General features: G+C 38.4%; 1 protein-coding gene across 3 annotated transcripts in view; it reads left to right on the forward strand.

The window, feature by feature from the left end:
• The window catches only part of SLC25A12 (solute carrier family 25 member 12), an 89,502-nt gene extending 74,425 nt beyond the window's left edge, over nucleotides 1–15,077 (forward strand). For all 3 annotated transcript variants that reach the window (XM_030579237.1, XM_030579236.1, XM_030579238.1), the window contains 5 exons: nucleotides 6,983–7,123; nucleotides 9,664–9,802; nucleotides 13,312–13,470; nucleotides 13,671–13,761; nucleotides 14,438–15,077. In XM_030579237.1, coding sequence (XP_030435097.1) covers nucleotides 6,983–7,123; nucleotides 9,664–9,802; nucleotides 13,312–13,470; nucleotides 13,671–13,761; nucleotides 14,438–14,633 — 726 coding nt within the window. In that variant the 3' untranslated portion in view covers nucleotides 14,634–15,077. The remainder of the gene's footprint in view (nucleotides 1–6,982; nucleotides 7,124–9,663; nucleotides 9,803–13,311; nucleotides 13,471–13,670; nucleotides 13,762–14,437) is intronic.
• Nucleotides 15,078–17,522: the final 2,445 nt, after the last annotated feature.

Genomic DNA, 17,522 nt, shown 5'->3' on the forward strand with positions numbered 1-17,522 from the left:
CCCTTTGGCATATTTAGGGGAAGATGACATACCTGTTCTGCCCCTCCAATCATTTTTAGGAGGTGCAGACAGCAGGCCACTTGCCCTCACTTCAACTACTTCAGAGATCACATTCTCTTCCTTGTAGCCCCCGTAGGTCACATGATAGCTTACAAATGGGTGACTGCACTGTTGCTTCACGCCATTTCACTTCTTTTATTCTTTTCATGAATACTAGTGTTGAATCCAGGACATACTGCTTGGCAACTCATTAAAACCTAAAGTAGAAAACTGACAGGATTAGGTGGTTGAAACAATGCCAGTTGATTGTCAGTGCTTCCCTCTACATGTGCAGTACCTTTTCCATATAGATCCTATTCCAAGCAAGGTAGGGCAGAAGAGTTCAAAGTGAGGATATTCAATAGTTGTGCTGGCTGAAAGTGGAACACTGCTGCAGATGCTTCATGAATCCTAGCCTGAACCTTGGTTCCCCACCCTCAATGTGGGTCAGCTTTTGTGAATGTCATCTGCTTTGCGGTACTGAGTAGTGAAGAAGTTCTTCTCAATTCTGATATCAACAAATATGTCAAATGTGTCCCTGCCCAGCTGTTATGGTCAGCTGGTACAGGTCTGCCCTCAGTACCTAGGTTCGGTGAGGGCCAGGACATGGCAGGGTTTTCTCAGCACTGATGTGAACCCCTGTACTGAGGTGTCACAGTCCCTCGTCTGTCTTTAGAACACATTGCAAGTCCTACCTTGCTCTTTTGCCTATTCTTGACCATTTTGGGGACCCACCTTCATCTTCCTTCCCATTAATCCATTTTTATTAATTGGGAGTGGGGGGTTGTTAGTGGGGCTGTTGGATTCTCCCTCATGCTAGACTTATTTGTGATTTCAGGCTGTGTATTTGGGTTAGTGGGTTATTTTTAAGTATTGTAATTTTTTTTTATTGTATGACTCTTGAACACTTGGCTGATAGTTGCTTTATAAATGGATTAAATAAACAAAAATTAATTAATTTCTGGAGACCTGTAAGTTACAAGCTTTCCTCCTACTCAGCATCATGGGTTTTGCTTTTAGATAAGAATGAGAGAGTCCCATAAGGCTGTACAGTTAAATATTGTCTCTGAAACAATCAGTTCATCAGTCAGGAGGAGAGAGTCCATGTTAAGTCTCTGAAGCCACATGCACACCTCTTGTGCTGTATAAATGCATTGAAAGGACTTTAAAAGCCTTTCAGAAACAATGTTCCGTGACTTCTGTAAGTTAAACAGGAAAAAGTTGATAGCTCCTAAACAGTGTGGAGACAGTGTGATATTAAAACTTGGGACAGGAATGCATCCAGTCCCACCTAGAGGAGATTTCTGATCTCTGTTGGAGGGAGGAGGAGGAGGAGGATGTGGGGTGTAAGAGATGCAGGAAGCCCAAGGCCCAAATTCTTTCTTTGAAACAGATGTGGAGATTCCACTGTAGCTGTCATATGCATGCATCCAAAGGCCAAATATGGCCCTAAAAATAATTTTTTAAAAACCATTTTTTATGTTTTTAACTAAAAAACAAATGTGATATTGTCTAGTCTTGAAATGCTTCTTGGATTTTATTTCAAAAAAAGAATTTATTACATTTTCATGTTTTTTGTGTGCATTTCCTTCTAGCTTGTCAAGGTAGGCATTTGTCAAATATTTTTTTTTAAACTAAAGAAGTTACAAAATGTTTAAACAATTGTTTTTAATTATCAAAGAGGAAAAATGCAGGAAGTATAGAATTAGAGATGATAGTTTACCTTTACTTGTACTGTTGTACATTTTTCACGTCTTTGCCTGTTGGAGGTACAAGGAGAGTTAAGGGCAGAGTCAGCTACGATTTGAAATTGCTTTGATTTCTGTTACAATCTTAAACATATGTATTTTAATGTAGAGGGGGTATATTATTTAGCAGTATTGTAGTAGGCTTACTGTAGGTGTATGAACAATGAAAGCCCTGACTTGAGAATGGAGTGCCAGTTCTTTAAATCAGACTACCTCATAAACATCAAAGAACATATTCTTATTTTAGTTGGTTGAGTGGGGAAATAGTTTTGGTCCAGGATGTGGCAGTTCCAAGTACGAAGTAAACAAGGGCTTGGAGCAGACATCTCCCCCTTTGTAGCATATGCCTCTGGGGTGGAATTGGAAAGGGCAAGAGGTCTTATGTTGTAGGGTCATTTGTGTATTTCCTTCAGGCTTTGGCATGTCATGAGGTGTTTGCTGTGGGATCTCAAACTACATCTTTTCTCTCATAACCTTTGCTGTCAATTGTAGTTCCTTCATTTGCTCCTTGTGGGGTTTTTATTTTATGTGACATTAAGGTTAAATAGAAGCTTTTATTATTGTTATTTCTGATGTGTATGAATAACCTCCATTCAGAAATAAATTTGTCAACTTTTTTTTAACATGTCTATTGTAATTTAGTTCCAAAAGAACAATTTTATATTAAAAATACACCAATTTTAATATTGGTACTTGAATTTCCTTTGAGATATGTGTGTCTGTGTGTATATACGCACATGCACGCACTGTGTCACACATATAAATAAATAAATAGAAATAGGACTGTTTGAAAAAGGAAAAAGCATGAATATTTGCACAGCCAATTTGCAAACAAATACTGAGGATTTACAAGCAGTGCCTGCACTTCACCAATTTCTTTCCATTAACACTTCCTTTCTATCTTTATGCCTCTTCGTTATCTTCCATGCTATTCCCTATGCCTCATATTACCTCCGTGATCCTATCCCATATAGTCTCTCTCCTCTTCCTTATTCATCAGAATCCTCCTCTTTTCACAATCTTTGAAACAAACAATACATTGATAAAAATAATTTAAAAAATTACAATGCGTACACTCTCAAAATGTTAACTTCCAGTTCCCCTGTTTTCTGTAATTGTCCTGTCTTGCCTTCCCTCCTTCTTTTGTCATACTCATGAATGATTATGTTCAAGGAACCAATCTAACAAACCCCTGCTCATGCAAATAGTTCCATTGAATTCAGTGCAACTACTCACATGAGTAAAGTTACTCATGTACCAAAGTGTTTGCAGTATCAGGTCTTAGACTGAAAGAATATTTTGGGAAAGTGGGTGTCTCGTGGGTATGTCTACACTGTAGTAAAAGGTGTGATTGCAACACAAGCTGGCAAATGTGTGCGCTAGCTATAGTTTAGCTATCATTGCTAAAAATAGCAGTGAAGAAAAGATGGCACAGACTGACAATGTGAGTATGTATCCAGGGTCACCAGCATGCTTGTACAGCTCATGCTGTGCCACTGTATTTTTGTGGGGTTTTTTAGCCATTCTAAGTAGATTTAAGCTAGCATGGTATGCAGACATACCCTTACAGACCTGCAGCAGTCCAGGCACACCTATAACACTGGATGAAAAATAAAGTTGTGTTGAGAAATCAATGTTTGGGCAAGAGAATTTATTTTTAAAGAGCAGCATTTAAAATGGGTTTTAGTTGTGGTTGTAGTTATTATATTATTATATTCTTTAAAATATTGTGAAACTTCCCAAGTCACTTTTGTGACAAGTATGCCTGTTATTGGAGTCTGTCAATATCTCGAATACTGTGTGTGCCAAATGTTAATGAGGTTGGTATGATTCATGCACTTCTCAAGATACTGCATTAATGATGACACATAAGCCTGCGCATGTTTGGGCTCCCCTTGTAGAAGATGTGTTTTATGCAGCTATCTGTGTATCAAAACACACATTTTTAATAGAAAATGATTAAAGAGTTTTGTGTGAATTAGAGTCTTATTTGTGCAACTCTGCCCCTTCAGAAGCAGGCTTTTGTTGGGATTTAACAGAGACCCAGCCACTTGTGCAGATAGATAGAGAATGTTAATTACAGGAAGATTGGATTTTTTGTAGAAAATAGAATTGTTTATGAATTGGTCTGTTTGTGTTTCTGTGCTGGATGTTGGGCAATGAGGGACTGTTATTTTGCCTGCCCTGCAGGATATTCTAATTTATAGCTGATTAAAAATAAAAACCAGAATTTCATATATGTAAACACAGTATGCACATTTAATGAGCAGTTAACAAATTATTATCTAGCAGAACTGAATTTCTGGTTTCAGCATCTAAATTTGTGGTTTCTTCAAGGATTGTTTTTGTGGTACTGTATATTGCATTATAACAGGAGTATTCTGCCTAAGATTATTGCTACCATAATTATTGAAATAAATGAAGTAGGAAAATCATAAAGTTTTCAAATTGGTTTGTTTAATACAACATGAAGAAAAATGAATTAGGTTATAATTTAACAGAATTTGCCAGCTGGCAATTTTATAAAATTTGTTTAGATTGAAACTTTGAAATGTTTCTTCTGCAGGGCATCATCCATTGTTTTGTTGTTTTAAGTGTGTGTGAGTGGGAGAGAAACTGGAAGAAAGGAAACTAGGTCTGAGAAATGGTGTTGGACAGTAGTGGCATTATTGCACTGAGACAGCTTATTGTATATAGTTCATCACAGAGGAGCTGGGGTCAAATTGAGCTGGCCTGTGAGGGCTCAGCAAGTTGGCATTTTCCCTGATGGTTGCATCAAGTGTTCCAGAAACAGAAAAATTGAAAACCTAACTCCTCTGTTTGAGAGAGATCCTTCAAAAAGTTATCCAGAAGTAAACCAATATGATGATGACAAATGGGAAACTATGCCATTAAGATAAATGTGAACTGCCCTTATTTGGGGTCAGGGGTGTTGTCTCAAAGCATAACGACCATTTAATTGTCAGGGTTGTCATTCTCCTTTATTGCGAACTTTGATCAGTAGTGAAATAATTTACAGTCTGTGCAGTCTGCAGTTGTGATCAGTGGAGGAGTTAATGTTTGATTCCCTCTCTAAATAACAGAAGGAGTGAGGGATAAATAAAGGGTCCTGGGGCTCTGCAGTGTCATCCTGCCCCTGGTTTGAAGTAGCCCAGATTTGCTAACTTTCATGCCATATTGCATGGCCCTTTAATTACATTGGCCTTTGAAGAGAGCTAAGGAGATAGATGTATAGGCCAATATATGGGCGTGTCTAGTGCTTTCTTTGTAAAGAAATTATGCTGGGGCTTAAATAGAGGGTGCTGCACAGAGCACGCCATTTTGCAGAGCGTGCTGCTCTCTCGGCTGGCCTGACCTTGCACACACACTGTGTGTGAGGTCATGTTGCACAGAAGATGACATTTTGTAGAGTATGCTGCTCCACCCTTGCCAGCATGACTACACATAACAGAAGAGGCTGAGCCCTGACAAACCCCAATACAGATTGCAACTCTGGGTGTGTTGGGATTTGGTTATAAGTTACTGCTTGTCAGGAGGGGTGAGTTGATTGAACTGCGTATTTAGCTTAGTAATCTTAAATCATTTAGTAGGTACTCAAAGCCTCTGTTTGGGTGCTTTGTAGGAGATAGATAGCTGTCAGAAGAAGCAAGTTCCTGTATTTTTCCACTGTGCTCACAAAGTGGGAGTTGAATTCCTGGATGATAAAAAAGGAGGCTGTTCAGGGTAGTCTCCCTTTCCTTAGGTGAAGTTTTTGACAGGTTGGGGTGAATGTAAAAGGGCTCTGAGGAAGGGATTCAGAGTTTTTAAAATGAAAGGAAAATACTAGTTAATGTAAGGCTGGGCTTGTTCAGTGCCATGTGTTTTAAATAAAATTTGTAAATGGTTTTAATAAAAAAAATTAAAGAGGGGGTGAGGAGAGAAAGGAACATTGGGGTAGGCAGTAAAGACAAATTATCCATTTTGTGATGGACCATGCACTTTGCCAGAAGTGAAGGGTGGTACCTACAGCATACCAAAGAGAAGTCTAAACATGTCACTTTCAAGTACATTTACATGCTTCTGGAATAAACTGTCATGTTGAATCAATCTCTCTGTAAAATTTGAGATGCAGCTCTGTGAAAGTCTTAGGCTAAAATGCAGAACCTGTAGAACAGCTCATGCAGCAATCGTGAATGGGAGAAATGAGCAAGATATGGTGCTTCTGCTTTGCTAATAATGTAAAAACAATTTGCCAGCTATTAAATCTGTGTCATGCTCAGGTCAGAGAAATGGATGCTGGTCTGTATCTAGCTATCGGTTTTCCTTTGTAACAAATTTGGAAATATTGGTATATCTGTTGTTTACATTTATTTATTTAATTTTCCAGATAGAACAATTAAAAGCTCCTCACAAAAAATCTGACCACTCTTCCGATTATTTAAAATTACAACCTCAAATATAAATTTCAGTCAGCTTACTTCCCCCAGGCAGCAGCACTAAATACAAATAACACCTCAACACATTGGCTGGTTTTCATTTATTGAACCCAACTATTGTACTGCATATAAAATACAACTGTACAAAAGTTCATAACTTTCAGTTTTATAGAGTGATGGCCACTAAAATATCCATTTTTCTGAGCTGTCACTGCATATTGTAACCTTCATACATATTCCCCTAATATTGGTCAATTAAATTTCCCTTTTTAATATTTATTCTTCATCTCTGTGGCAAAACTGTACTTGATAGAGACTCTAATTTTGTCTGTGAATCAGAGCAATTTTCTTTTGTTCCTGGTCTCCAAAGCCTTGGACTGCAGAGTATTATGATTAACTTAACCTGATATCTTATATGGATGAAAGCTGATAAACTTTTAGGTACTAATGTGGCTGTTTAGAAAAATGGATGTCCGAGGGAGAAGAAAAATTGAATGAATTGCTGTAATAGAAATCACAAACTCATACAGAACCATGGTAGTCTGCCTTTGTTTCTAAGTTTCAGTTTACTTTAAAAAGCACATGTTTTTAGGCAGAAGAATGGGAAACTTCAGGACAGGGATTTTACTGAGTGTGTTCCATATTGCATATACATAATGTAAGAGGGCCCTGTTGTCTTTCAGTGGGAGCCAAAGGTGCTCAGCACCTTGCAGGAGTGGACTCTTATTGGTGTGATATAATGATAGAATTCACTGTAACTCATTTTCTCTGGTCTTGCAGGCAGGAGGTTCACAGGTCATCTTCACTAATCCACTAGAGATTGTAAAGATTCGGTTGCAGGTAGCAGGAGAAATCACTACAGGACCCAGAGTCAGTGCCCTTACTGTTCTTAAAGACCTGGGGATTTTTGGTCTTTATAAGGTATGTATTTGAGCATTCCTGGAACACTACTTTTAAACCATTTTATGCTAAATTTAAAAAACTTTTAAAACAAAAACTTTGTTGTAAAACAAAGAAATCTTTTCAGATTTAAGAATAATCTCTTCCTGCAAGGCAGCCCCCTGGTAGAAAAGTGTGTGTGGGGGGGGAGAACACATTTAGCCTTGGTCTACATTACAGAGTTAGTTCGATGTAGGACAGCTTACATCAACTTAAACCTGTAAGCGTCTACAGTAAAATGCAGCTGCCACTGATGTAACTTGCCCACTACACCAACTTAATAACTCCACCTCCATGAGAGGCATAGCTCGTAAGTCCATGTAATTAGGTCAACGCAGTGTCAGTGTAGACTCTGTGTTGTTACATGAACTGTTGCTGCCTTTCAGGAGCCATCCCACAGCGACAGTTAAATTGGTGCCACCGCTCCTGGTGAGAATGCACACTGCTGACACACAGAACATAGTGTGGACATGCAAAAGCAGTTTAATTACTGCAGTGACAGCACATCAACATAATTTAGGTCAACTTAATTTTGTAGTGTAGACTTGCCCTTATACTCATGTTAGTGGAAGTGGGATACATAAAAATACACCCCTGTTCTATCCTTTGGGCTTTTATATCAGACTGCAGGGAGTTCTGTATTGCAGACTTGTTGACTTCTGGCATGGATCATTTCATTTGGAGGCTTTTGTGAAAAGTTTCTTATGTGTTTGTTTAGGAGCCCAAATGTTTTATATTTATTTTGAATCTCAGTTATCTCTATTGTTATCTTCACAGCAGCATCCTCTTTTTGTCTTAATAATTTGGCAGCAGTGAAACAGTAGTAGAATTTAGTAGGATTCAGATCTTTAAGAAGTTAAGTGGTGGGATTTGTCAATAATGAATTCCATTTAAAAAAAAGCCCGTACTGTACTTTACCAGAATGCCAGTCAACAGATTCCTTCCCTGCAGGTATACTTACTACCATCATTACAGATCAGATGTAATGGTGCAGAAGCGATTAGTTTTCTTAAACAAGGAAGAGTGTTTTTTCCTGTATCCTTTGCCAGTGCAAGGAGTAATACGTAAATTCAACAGCTGTAGGCAGCTGTGCACTTCCAAAATATTGGTTTAGCTGATTTATTTATGGAGCTATGTAGCACCATAAAAATGTGTAAATTTCCCTCTGTAGCTGCAGCTTTTTGTCTGAATTCACTAGATTAGATTCACACAGCTATAATGTTTCCCTAACTATCATTGATGTTTTGGTACATGGGGCAAAATTTTAGTGCAGTAATCATTTTTGTGTGTGGTGGCAAGAAAGGTGATTCTATTACAAATTTTATCTTTCTTTAAAATTGCACAGTCATCTCAAGGAGGTTTAGGAGAATTAAGTTAAAGAAAAAAAGAATACAAAGCTCAGTGGAGTAAATACCAAAAGGGGACTGGTTTTAAAATATGTAATCACAGTGAGTGAAATTCATCCAAGCATATAGTGTCTCTCCACAAGACCATCCATATCACTTAAGCCCCACAGATCCCCTGCAGAGGGCTCTCTGTCTGTTCCAAATAAATCAGCGTGGAAGGGAACTTTTAGAAATATGTGACCTCCCAAGGCCCTGGAATCACTCTTATGTGGTCCATGACCCAGAGCCTCTTATGTAGGGAACCCAGAGAGTCAGTGGCCCCTGGCACAGAGTGGACTGGAGTGGTGGGTGGAGGAGACAGTTTTGCAGCCTCCATGGCTCACCCTCAGGGTGAGCTCTGTGCAGCAGGAGATAATTCACCCAGTATCAGACAAATAACAAGACATATTTTAACAGCATCTCCACAGCTACTGTAGCATGTGTCAAGAGGGAATCTCTTTAGTTTGATTTTAGGCCTTGTATGCCAAGTTTTAACCAATTAATTTTTTCCTGGCAAAAGTGTCATTCAAGTTCCCCATCCTTTGTCTCCGTATTACTTTCCTATGGAGTTTTTGAGTTTCCATGTTGTGGCAACTTTCCCATGGGGAAAGAAGGCAAACTGTGCTAGCCCTGCAGTACTGTTTTTTCTGGCAGCCAGAGAGGGTCAGTGGAGATGCTCACTAATGCTTTCAGCTTCCTGTGGAGCAAGTGGCAAGCAAGGGCTCCAGTCGAATCTTTTGTGTGACAGCACATTCCCTGTCAGCAGGCCAGCAGGATCAGCTAAGAGAAGGTTTTTTGCAGGCTAAATTCTCGTGTACGTTTCTGTACGACAAACTATGTATCTAAGGTTTGATGGCAGGCCCTCAATTGTCAAGTGTCACTCTTTTGCTGAAGTTTAGAAATGAACACTGAGGCTGAGAGCTGACCATCGAATGACTAACTGTGCTCTGAAACCTGTGCTTCTTTTGATGTTCAAATCTCCATATGACATTCCCTAAGACATTATATTGCATTTACTAGTTACCTGGTAGATCCGCTTGGCTCAGTCTATACCCAGTGGCCTGGGGCTGCCAGCCAGCCTTTAATTCTAACTCTATTTATATAACTTGTTTGTATTGTTTCCTTTTTGTATGACAGGGTGCCAAAGCATGTTTCCTCCGAGACATTCCCTTTTCTGCAATCTATTTTCCTGTTTATGCTCACAGTAAACTGATGCTTGCTGATGAAAATGGCCACGTGAGAGGGCTTAATCTCCTTATAGCTGGTGCTATTGCAGGTAACTTCTCAATGTGTTTTCTAGAAATAACCTTTTTCCCTGTAATAGATAATATTTAATATTCGTTCATCAGTCCCATATGAATGGTAGTATGCCATTGTATCTGATTTAATCTAAATTTGATCACTTTTATCCTTGGTGGGAGGTAGTATAATTTTGATGAGAGCTAATTACATTTGCATAATGTGGATAAACAGCTTAATGCAGCTCAGCAACTTGTAGCCAAATTTGATCTGTCTGTCTCAATGGGGTTTTAGTTGTTACCAGGCTCTCTGACTTGAAGGCTAATTTGAATCTTTGATGAACATATACTGAGAAGAATTAAAAAGAAAATGATTCATCTAGCTTAGGGCTCCTGAACAACTGGGGAAGAAACTTTCAGTTCGAAGGTAAATGCCAAAATAAAGATTTGAAGGTGTCTTACTGTTCAGTAGGGAGACAGGAGTGAAAATAACATACTCTTCATGGTTTTTTTTTAAAGAATTTCTAATCAAGATTTCCCTTGTAATGATAGTGGGACAAACTCACCCCACTCACATGAAGTTAGTGTTTAGAAATTTCTTCTGTAGCCTTTTATTTTATTTAAAGTTAATTTTGTAATGTGGTATTACACCACCATGGGTTCGACTCTGCTGGTTACAGTTTCAGGCTCAACAGAGTAAAAGTCACCTCTGCTACTTGCTTCAGATTTAGAGTCTCTAGGAACACACAGAAACCAAGGGTAGAGACCACACATACATTTATAAGTACAATGTCTAGTCTGCTTGACAAGTTTTTATTAAAATTACAATCAAAGTTATTATTACCTAAGCACATAGAAATTCTATACAGATCTATGCACAAGTTATTTATATAGTTATACTCTCATTCTCCTAGATAGTGTTAGGGTCTGATCGGTCTCTCATGGATTGATCATCAGTAAAGGGATGGTTCCTGCTGGAATTTCCCACAGGGACCTCAGTTTTCCTAATCTGGGCCCCCTCTTTTTATAATGTGATTCTGACTATACCTCATTAGTATTTATGCACATAGTGCACCCTGTGGTTAGGGCACGTGTTAGAAAAATGTGACTACTGAGCATCTTGTAAGCAAAAAATTACTCTTACAGTTAATTTTTTGCAGTATCACTAATCAGTACATCTTTGCTGGTCATCTTGTGGCATAGGGTCATTCTTTGGTCACTTACTTTTGTCAAGCATTTCTTAAGCCTCTGGCCTAGTATGGCTAAGCTGAAATCTTACAGGTCTCACTCAGCCTGTAGGCCTTGCATTGCAACCCGACTTACTTAAATATCTAATACATAATTATCCCTTCTAACTACTGATCAATCTTATATTTCTATAATCTGACTCTGTTTAGCATACAGTGATTATATGTAACATAACGTGTTAGTAACTCACAACATTACCCAATGAATATACAATAAATTAAAATCATTGGCTACACTTGGAACAAACAAAATGTGTAACTGGTCTTTTGGTAATGATGGCCTTTTATCTCAGTCAGTAGTATAATAACATTAGGCCCAAATGTGATGGGGGTGCATAGGTTAAAAATGCACTGCTGGACAAATTAATGGTGGACATACTGGGCCAAATTCTCTTTTGCATCCAGTATATGCTGTGTGTAACACAAGTGAGGTAGAATGCAGAGAAAGTGTTTGCAGTTCTTAATTCTGGGCCCATTTGGGGCTGTAATATATTAGACCAACCTTGGAGCTATCCAGGGATCACTAGAGCTGCCACCTAATCTGGAGCTGGTGTAAGACCTGGTTATGCCTGCTCTTTCCCAGTTGGGTATGCCTCCATGGCTGTGGGTTATCCAGCGGGGAGGTGTGACCATTTTCTGGGCCCTTTTGCTCTTGAATGGCACAAAGGGCCCTGAAATGGGAAGAAAATCTGATCCATTGTATTCACAGAACTGCTGAAAAATTCACCGTGAGGTGTAGTATCCTATAATAAGACTTGCCATTTGTATTTTTTAACCACAGCTTGGTTCATTAATATTTATCAGGTACTTGGATATTAATGTGATGAGATCAATAGAAATGGCTATAAATCTTGTATGAGATATAAAATTTAGCCTACAAGAATCCCTCTTTCTGAGTTGCAAATTTGTTTTACTGTTTAATGCGAATGCATCAGATAAGCATAACTGAGAAGACCATTGTGTGTACACATGTGGCTTCAAAGAAAGTTTGTAGGGTTGTAATAGTGCATAGTTAGCTTTAGCAAATAGACTGGCTTTGCTGCTCCTGTTCCAATGTAAAACTTACTGACTTGATCAGCAGGATGTGTGGGAAGGTTTACTGTAACTTCGTTAAATTTCTGACCTGTCAACTTGATAAATCTCCCTTAAGTGCTATGTAGACAACTGTTACGCTGGTTTTTTAATTGTATTGAAATCAATAGTAACAATTCAACCAAGACTGAAAGTGAACATTCAAATTCCAAGCTGGAAGGGAATTCTTGTTTTTGGTTAAGTGATTGAAATGAGTCAATATACATTATATTAAAAATGAGAGTTGGATTTTTACATCTAAATTTTATAAATATTCTAACATCATCCATTGTGCCTTCAGGAGAGTACTTTATCTGCACGGTTACCCTTTCATTTGAATAAGAAACCGGTGGTGGTGCTTGGGGTGGGGTACTGTTACTGTACCATCACTGATGGCTATTACCATACTGTGTGCCAAAAATGCTTTTATTGTCAACCTTTCTTTATAGTTTACTTTTTAAATAGACTTGTGTTCTGCTAATGAACTGGCCAAAGAGCATCACAGAAATATCACTGTAGAATAGATGGCCTCAAAATGATCACTTTGCATATTTACACCTTTAAATGCATATTTACACCTTTAAACAAATGGACCTGTGAAGGATTGGAATGTTAGTACATGAGAGGTTTGCAGAGCAATTAATCAGCTACACTGTTACAAAGTACTTGGTACATACAATAGGGGAGTAGAAATATTAATATTCACAAAGCACAGTAAGGCTGACAGAGCTCCTAGAATCAGCTGAGAGCACCACTAATTTGTGTCAAGAATATTTAATCTCTTATATTGAGAGAGAGGGAGAGAGTTTTAACTGTTTATACTTGGAAATATTTGCTTCGCTCTTTAAACAAGGAAAAATAAAAGGTATTTGAAATGACTGATGATAAAACTCAGAGGGGAGCTCTTGAGAGAATTGTTCTGTTAATATCGTTGCATAATTTTTGTAGTTCTCTTGGCTGTATTTTCATTTATATTTTTCTTTAGCGTCTGTCATAAAATTAGCTTTGTGATTTAGAAGAAACATTTAGAAGGATTGTGCTATGCTAGCTGCAGGAAGAGTCTATTTTGAATACTTTACGTTAGTACCAGGTGTGTGTGGGTTTACATTTTTCATAAGCTTTGATTTCACAAAAAGATTAACGTTTGCAGGTATGTTCTTTGTCTTTAGAAATATTTCTATCTTTTACAAGATACTTTGTGTAAATTAAATGCTGTTTGCTTCTAAAAGGTGTGCCTGCTGCTTCCTTGGTAACCCCTGCTGATGTCATCAAGACAAGACTGCAAGTGGCAGCTCGCGCTGGTCAGACAACATACAGTGGAGTTATTGACTGTTTTAGAAAGATACTTAGAGAAGAAGGCCCTTCGGCTTTTTGGAAAGGCGCTATAGGTAGGGAATTTTCTTTAGATTTAAAGTCAGACCACAATCCTGCACATTTTTTCTCTGTTATTTTACTCAGATTACTCCCAGCAGTAAACTTTGCAGGATTGGGCCCTGGTATTGTAATGCACGGGTTCATTTGAAATTCTCAGACCATCTTTCTTGATCTAACGTTGCTGTATTACATTATTATTTGTACTATTCAACAGCTCGAGTGTTCAGATCTTCACCTCAGTTTGGTGTTACGTTAGTGACCTATGAACTTCTGCAGCGATGGTTCTATGTGGATTTTGGAGGAATGTAAGTGCAAACATTTGCTCATTAACATGCAAACTGGGTCTGCCAAGTTAGACAGAGACTTCAGAGAACTAAATGGAAAGAATATGTTGAAACAGATGTAGTTAAACTTAATGATATTTATTAAGTGTAAATCAAAGTGCCAGAATTTTGTTTTAATTGTACCCTGCACAACCCCTACCCCCCCCCCCCCCACACACACACCACACTTATATTACTAGTAACATCTTTGGGTGCTAAAACTGAAAGAGCTTAAATCAAATTGACTTGATTTGTATACTATTTCACTGTCTAAGCAACATGAAGTATGTCAGTTTCACTTTTTTTAATGCACTGCACAAAACTGCTGTATTTGGGTTTCTTACACTGCAAGATGATGATTAAATCCTCCTCAAACTGTTTTCATTAAAATCATTTAAACATTTTTTTCATTAAAATATTTCTGTTCTAAAATATCCAGAAACTAAATTTTAGCCTGAACTACTTGATAGTGGCCTTTAAAGCAAGCTTTCTTTATTTTAAAAGCTAATCAGAATAATTAACTCCTAACTATGTTGATTTATATATTGTAGACAGATGATCATTTTTAGTATTGGCTTACTATAGATTGTGCTCTGTTACTCTGGTGCAGGAGAAACATTTTAAATAAGCAACCTTTTCTTTTTTTCTTTTCAAACAGCAAACCGTCTGGATCAGAACCTACCCCAAAATCTCGAATCTCAGACCTTCCTCCTGTTAATCCTGACCACATAGGTGGATACAGACTTGCTACAGCTACATTTGCTGGCATAGAAAACAAGTTTGGGCTTTATCTTCCAAAATTTCGATCTCCTGATGTTGTTTCAGTTCTACCAAAAGTAGCAGCTGAATCCTGAGATGACCTTCCAGCCTAGTATAACAACGCCGTGAAAAAAAAAAGTTTGAGAGCAGTGCTGTTTCTATCCTGTCAGCTGCATGTTGCTCTTGCTGAACTGAGAATTCAAGTCAAATCACTCCTTTCTATATGATATACAACGTGCATTTATTTGTTTCTGAATTAATCATTTGCACACAAGAAACGGATTGAAGCTTTAGTTCTGCATTGATTTCTTTTTCCTAACCAGTGGCATGAACCAGTAACCTTGACTTGGCTTTGCACAGCTTGCACTTAATGTTACTGTACATATTGTACATCTTTGTACAGAGACATCATGGCATCTATACACGATTACATTTATATAATGGGTATGTGGTTCTAAGCAGTTTGAAATGTACAGAATGTTTTGAAGGTGTTTTTATTAAGAATCATGTGACAATAAAATATATTTAAAGTCATTTCATTTTCTTATATTTGTGTAATTTATAAAAATAAACCATCAGATATTTAGTGTATTTAGTCATAGATTTTTAAGGCCAAAAAGGGACCATTATCGTGTAGCGTGACTTGGCTTAGGGAATAAATCAAGATATTAGCTAATAAAGGCAAAAGCATAAAGATGCTGTGCTGATAGGAAGTTACCCACAGGAACGGTGGGTGTGTATGTGGGGAGGAGTGCTTGGAAACTGTAGGGATTACCCAGAAACTCACAGTGATGCTAACTAGTAACTTTTTGGTAATTCTGAATTCCAGCATCTCACATTTAAATTTAGTGAGATTGTATTTACCAGTTCTAAGTGGATTTTTGTATGAGCACTCTGAATACATTTATCCTGTAAATGTACATATCTGAATAGCAAGTAAAATAAGTCCGGGGTTTAATTTGAGCATATTTGGATGAAATAATTGCCAGGACATGCACTGCTAGTTTGCCAGCAAGTCCCAAAAGTGTCATATTTGTAATTAAGTAATAAAAGGCCTTGGCCTAACTCATCTGTTGTATTCAGTGGAATGGCCTAGAGATAAATTTGGCTCCTTATGTAGTCTAGGAAATCTTATCACCCAGAGGTTGGATTGGTGAATATTCAGATCTCCTGAACTTTGATGTAATCTCTTTTTGTTTAAAAGACACAGCTTCCATTTTATTATGATTGTGCTTTCACTAGCAGTACAAAGTTTGTATTAATATGCAGCATGGGGAAATCCTATTCCTGCTGCCTGGAGGTTAACATCTGATCTGCAGCACTGTGTGAATGTGTGCAAACATCTCTGAGTACAGCCTTGCAGACTTACAAAGCTGCTCTGTATTCTGCACAGGTGGTTCCTGTAGCTTTAGAAGAATGACTTCTGACAGCTCTGGGAGCTGCAAGCCCTCCTGGCTTTGTGGGCTTGAGGTATATAAGAATTAATCCACTTTGAAATACTTGCTCAAGGAGGAGCTAAGTTCTTTCTTGGTAGGAGGAACACAAGTTGGGGAAAGTTAGTTGTTTTGCAAAATCTTTAAGTTCCAGAAAAAATAAAATGAAGGCACCTAGTTGAGTTCCAAAGAAAGGGTGCTGTACTCAGAGAAGATTTCCAGGTATTTTGAAGAAAAAATTATGTAGAACTTTTGCTTCAATTTTGCTAAATTAAAATTTGCAAAATTAAAAGCCCTTTTTGACTGGTGGGTAATTTGCTTTTGGAACAATGCAAATGCAAAATTCCAGCCTGACTCGAGAAAAATCAGTAAAAGCAGCAAAGAATCCTGTGGCACCTTATAGACTAACAGACGTTTTGGAGCATGAGCTTTCGTGGGTGAATACCCACTTCCTCAGATGCATGTGAAAAATCAGGAGTCTCTGCTCATAGTTGTAATCTATCACCCTACTGTCACAGGATAGCTGGTCCCTGTAAGCAGAGCAGCACCAGTGCCCTTGTATCAGAGCAGGTGGGCCCAGCTAAGCCAATTAAAGGAGGCAGGATTACACTTGGGGCTGTAATAGCCTGTCAGAGAAACAATGACTGGGACTGGCTGTACCTAGCACCACAGGAGAGTGGAGTTAACTCCTGTGGTGGAGCTATGGAGCTGGCTGAATGAGGACTGGCTGAGCAGGGAAGCTGCAGGAAGTAGAATTACCAGAGATTTCTGGGAGGAGAGGTTGGATAAAGGTGAGCAGAAGGACTGTTTTCTGTTTGTTAGGCTTATTGTCCAAACATAAGCCAGTCTAAAGGAGAGGGGGTCTGAGGGTGTGTGCTTGGTAATCTGGGGAGAAGCCCTGCTGTGCTTTGCCTACAAACTGACTTGGGTAGGGACTGCTCAATTAATGCCAAGTTAATGGCTTAATTCCCTGTTCTGGGGTTAAGAACTGCAGTAAAATACCAAATGACAGGTAAAATGGCTCCTGAGCTCAATCCTGTTGCCATGTAATCTCAGGCAGCTACACCTCTACCCCGATATAACGTGACCCAGTATAACACGAACTCGGATATAACACAGTAAAGCAGCGCTCGGGGGCTGCGCACTCCGGCGGGACAAAGCAAGTTGGATATAACTTTCACAGTAAGATTTTTTTGGCTCCCAAGGACAGTTTTATATCGGGGTAGAGGTGTATGTTAATTGCAATAGGTGACAGTGAAAGGTTTGCAATTCCTTAGGAAACTGTTAAGGAAATGTAATACTGAGAAGAGAGAGCTGTTGATTCCAAAAGACAGGCATTGGCCAGGTTTTTATAAGCAGGGTAGAAAACTACCTAACCTACAACTTCAGTTTCAGACACTATGTTTTCTGGGCCATGGTTGGGTTAAATAGCCTCCTGGACTTTTTTATTTTTCTTTTTTTTTCATAAAGACAACTAAAATTGCCTTGACTTTATTCCAGTTAAATATTTTAGTTCACCTTACAACAGGTGAAGGCCAGGGTTTTCGAGAG

Source organism: Gopherus evgoodei, chromosome 11, assembly GCF_007399415.2.
Source record: "Gopherus evgoodei ecotype Sinaloan lineage chromosome 11, rGopEvg1_v1.p, whole genome shotgun sequence".
NCBI lineage: Eukaryota > Metazoa > Chordata > Testudines > Testudinidae > Gopherus > Gopherus evgoodei.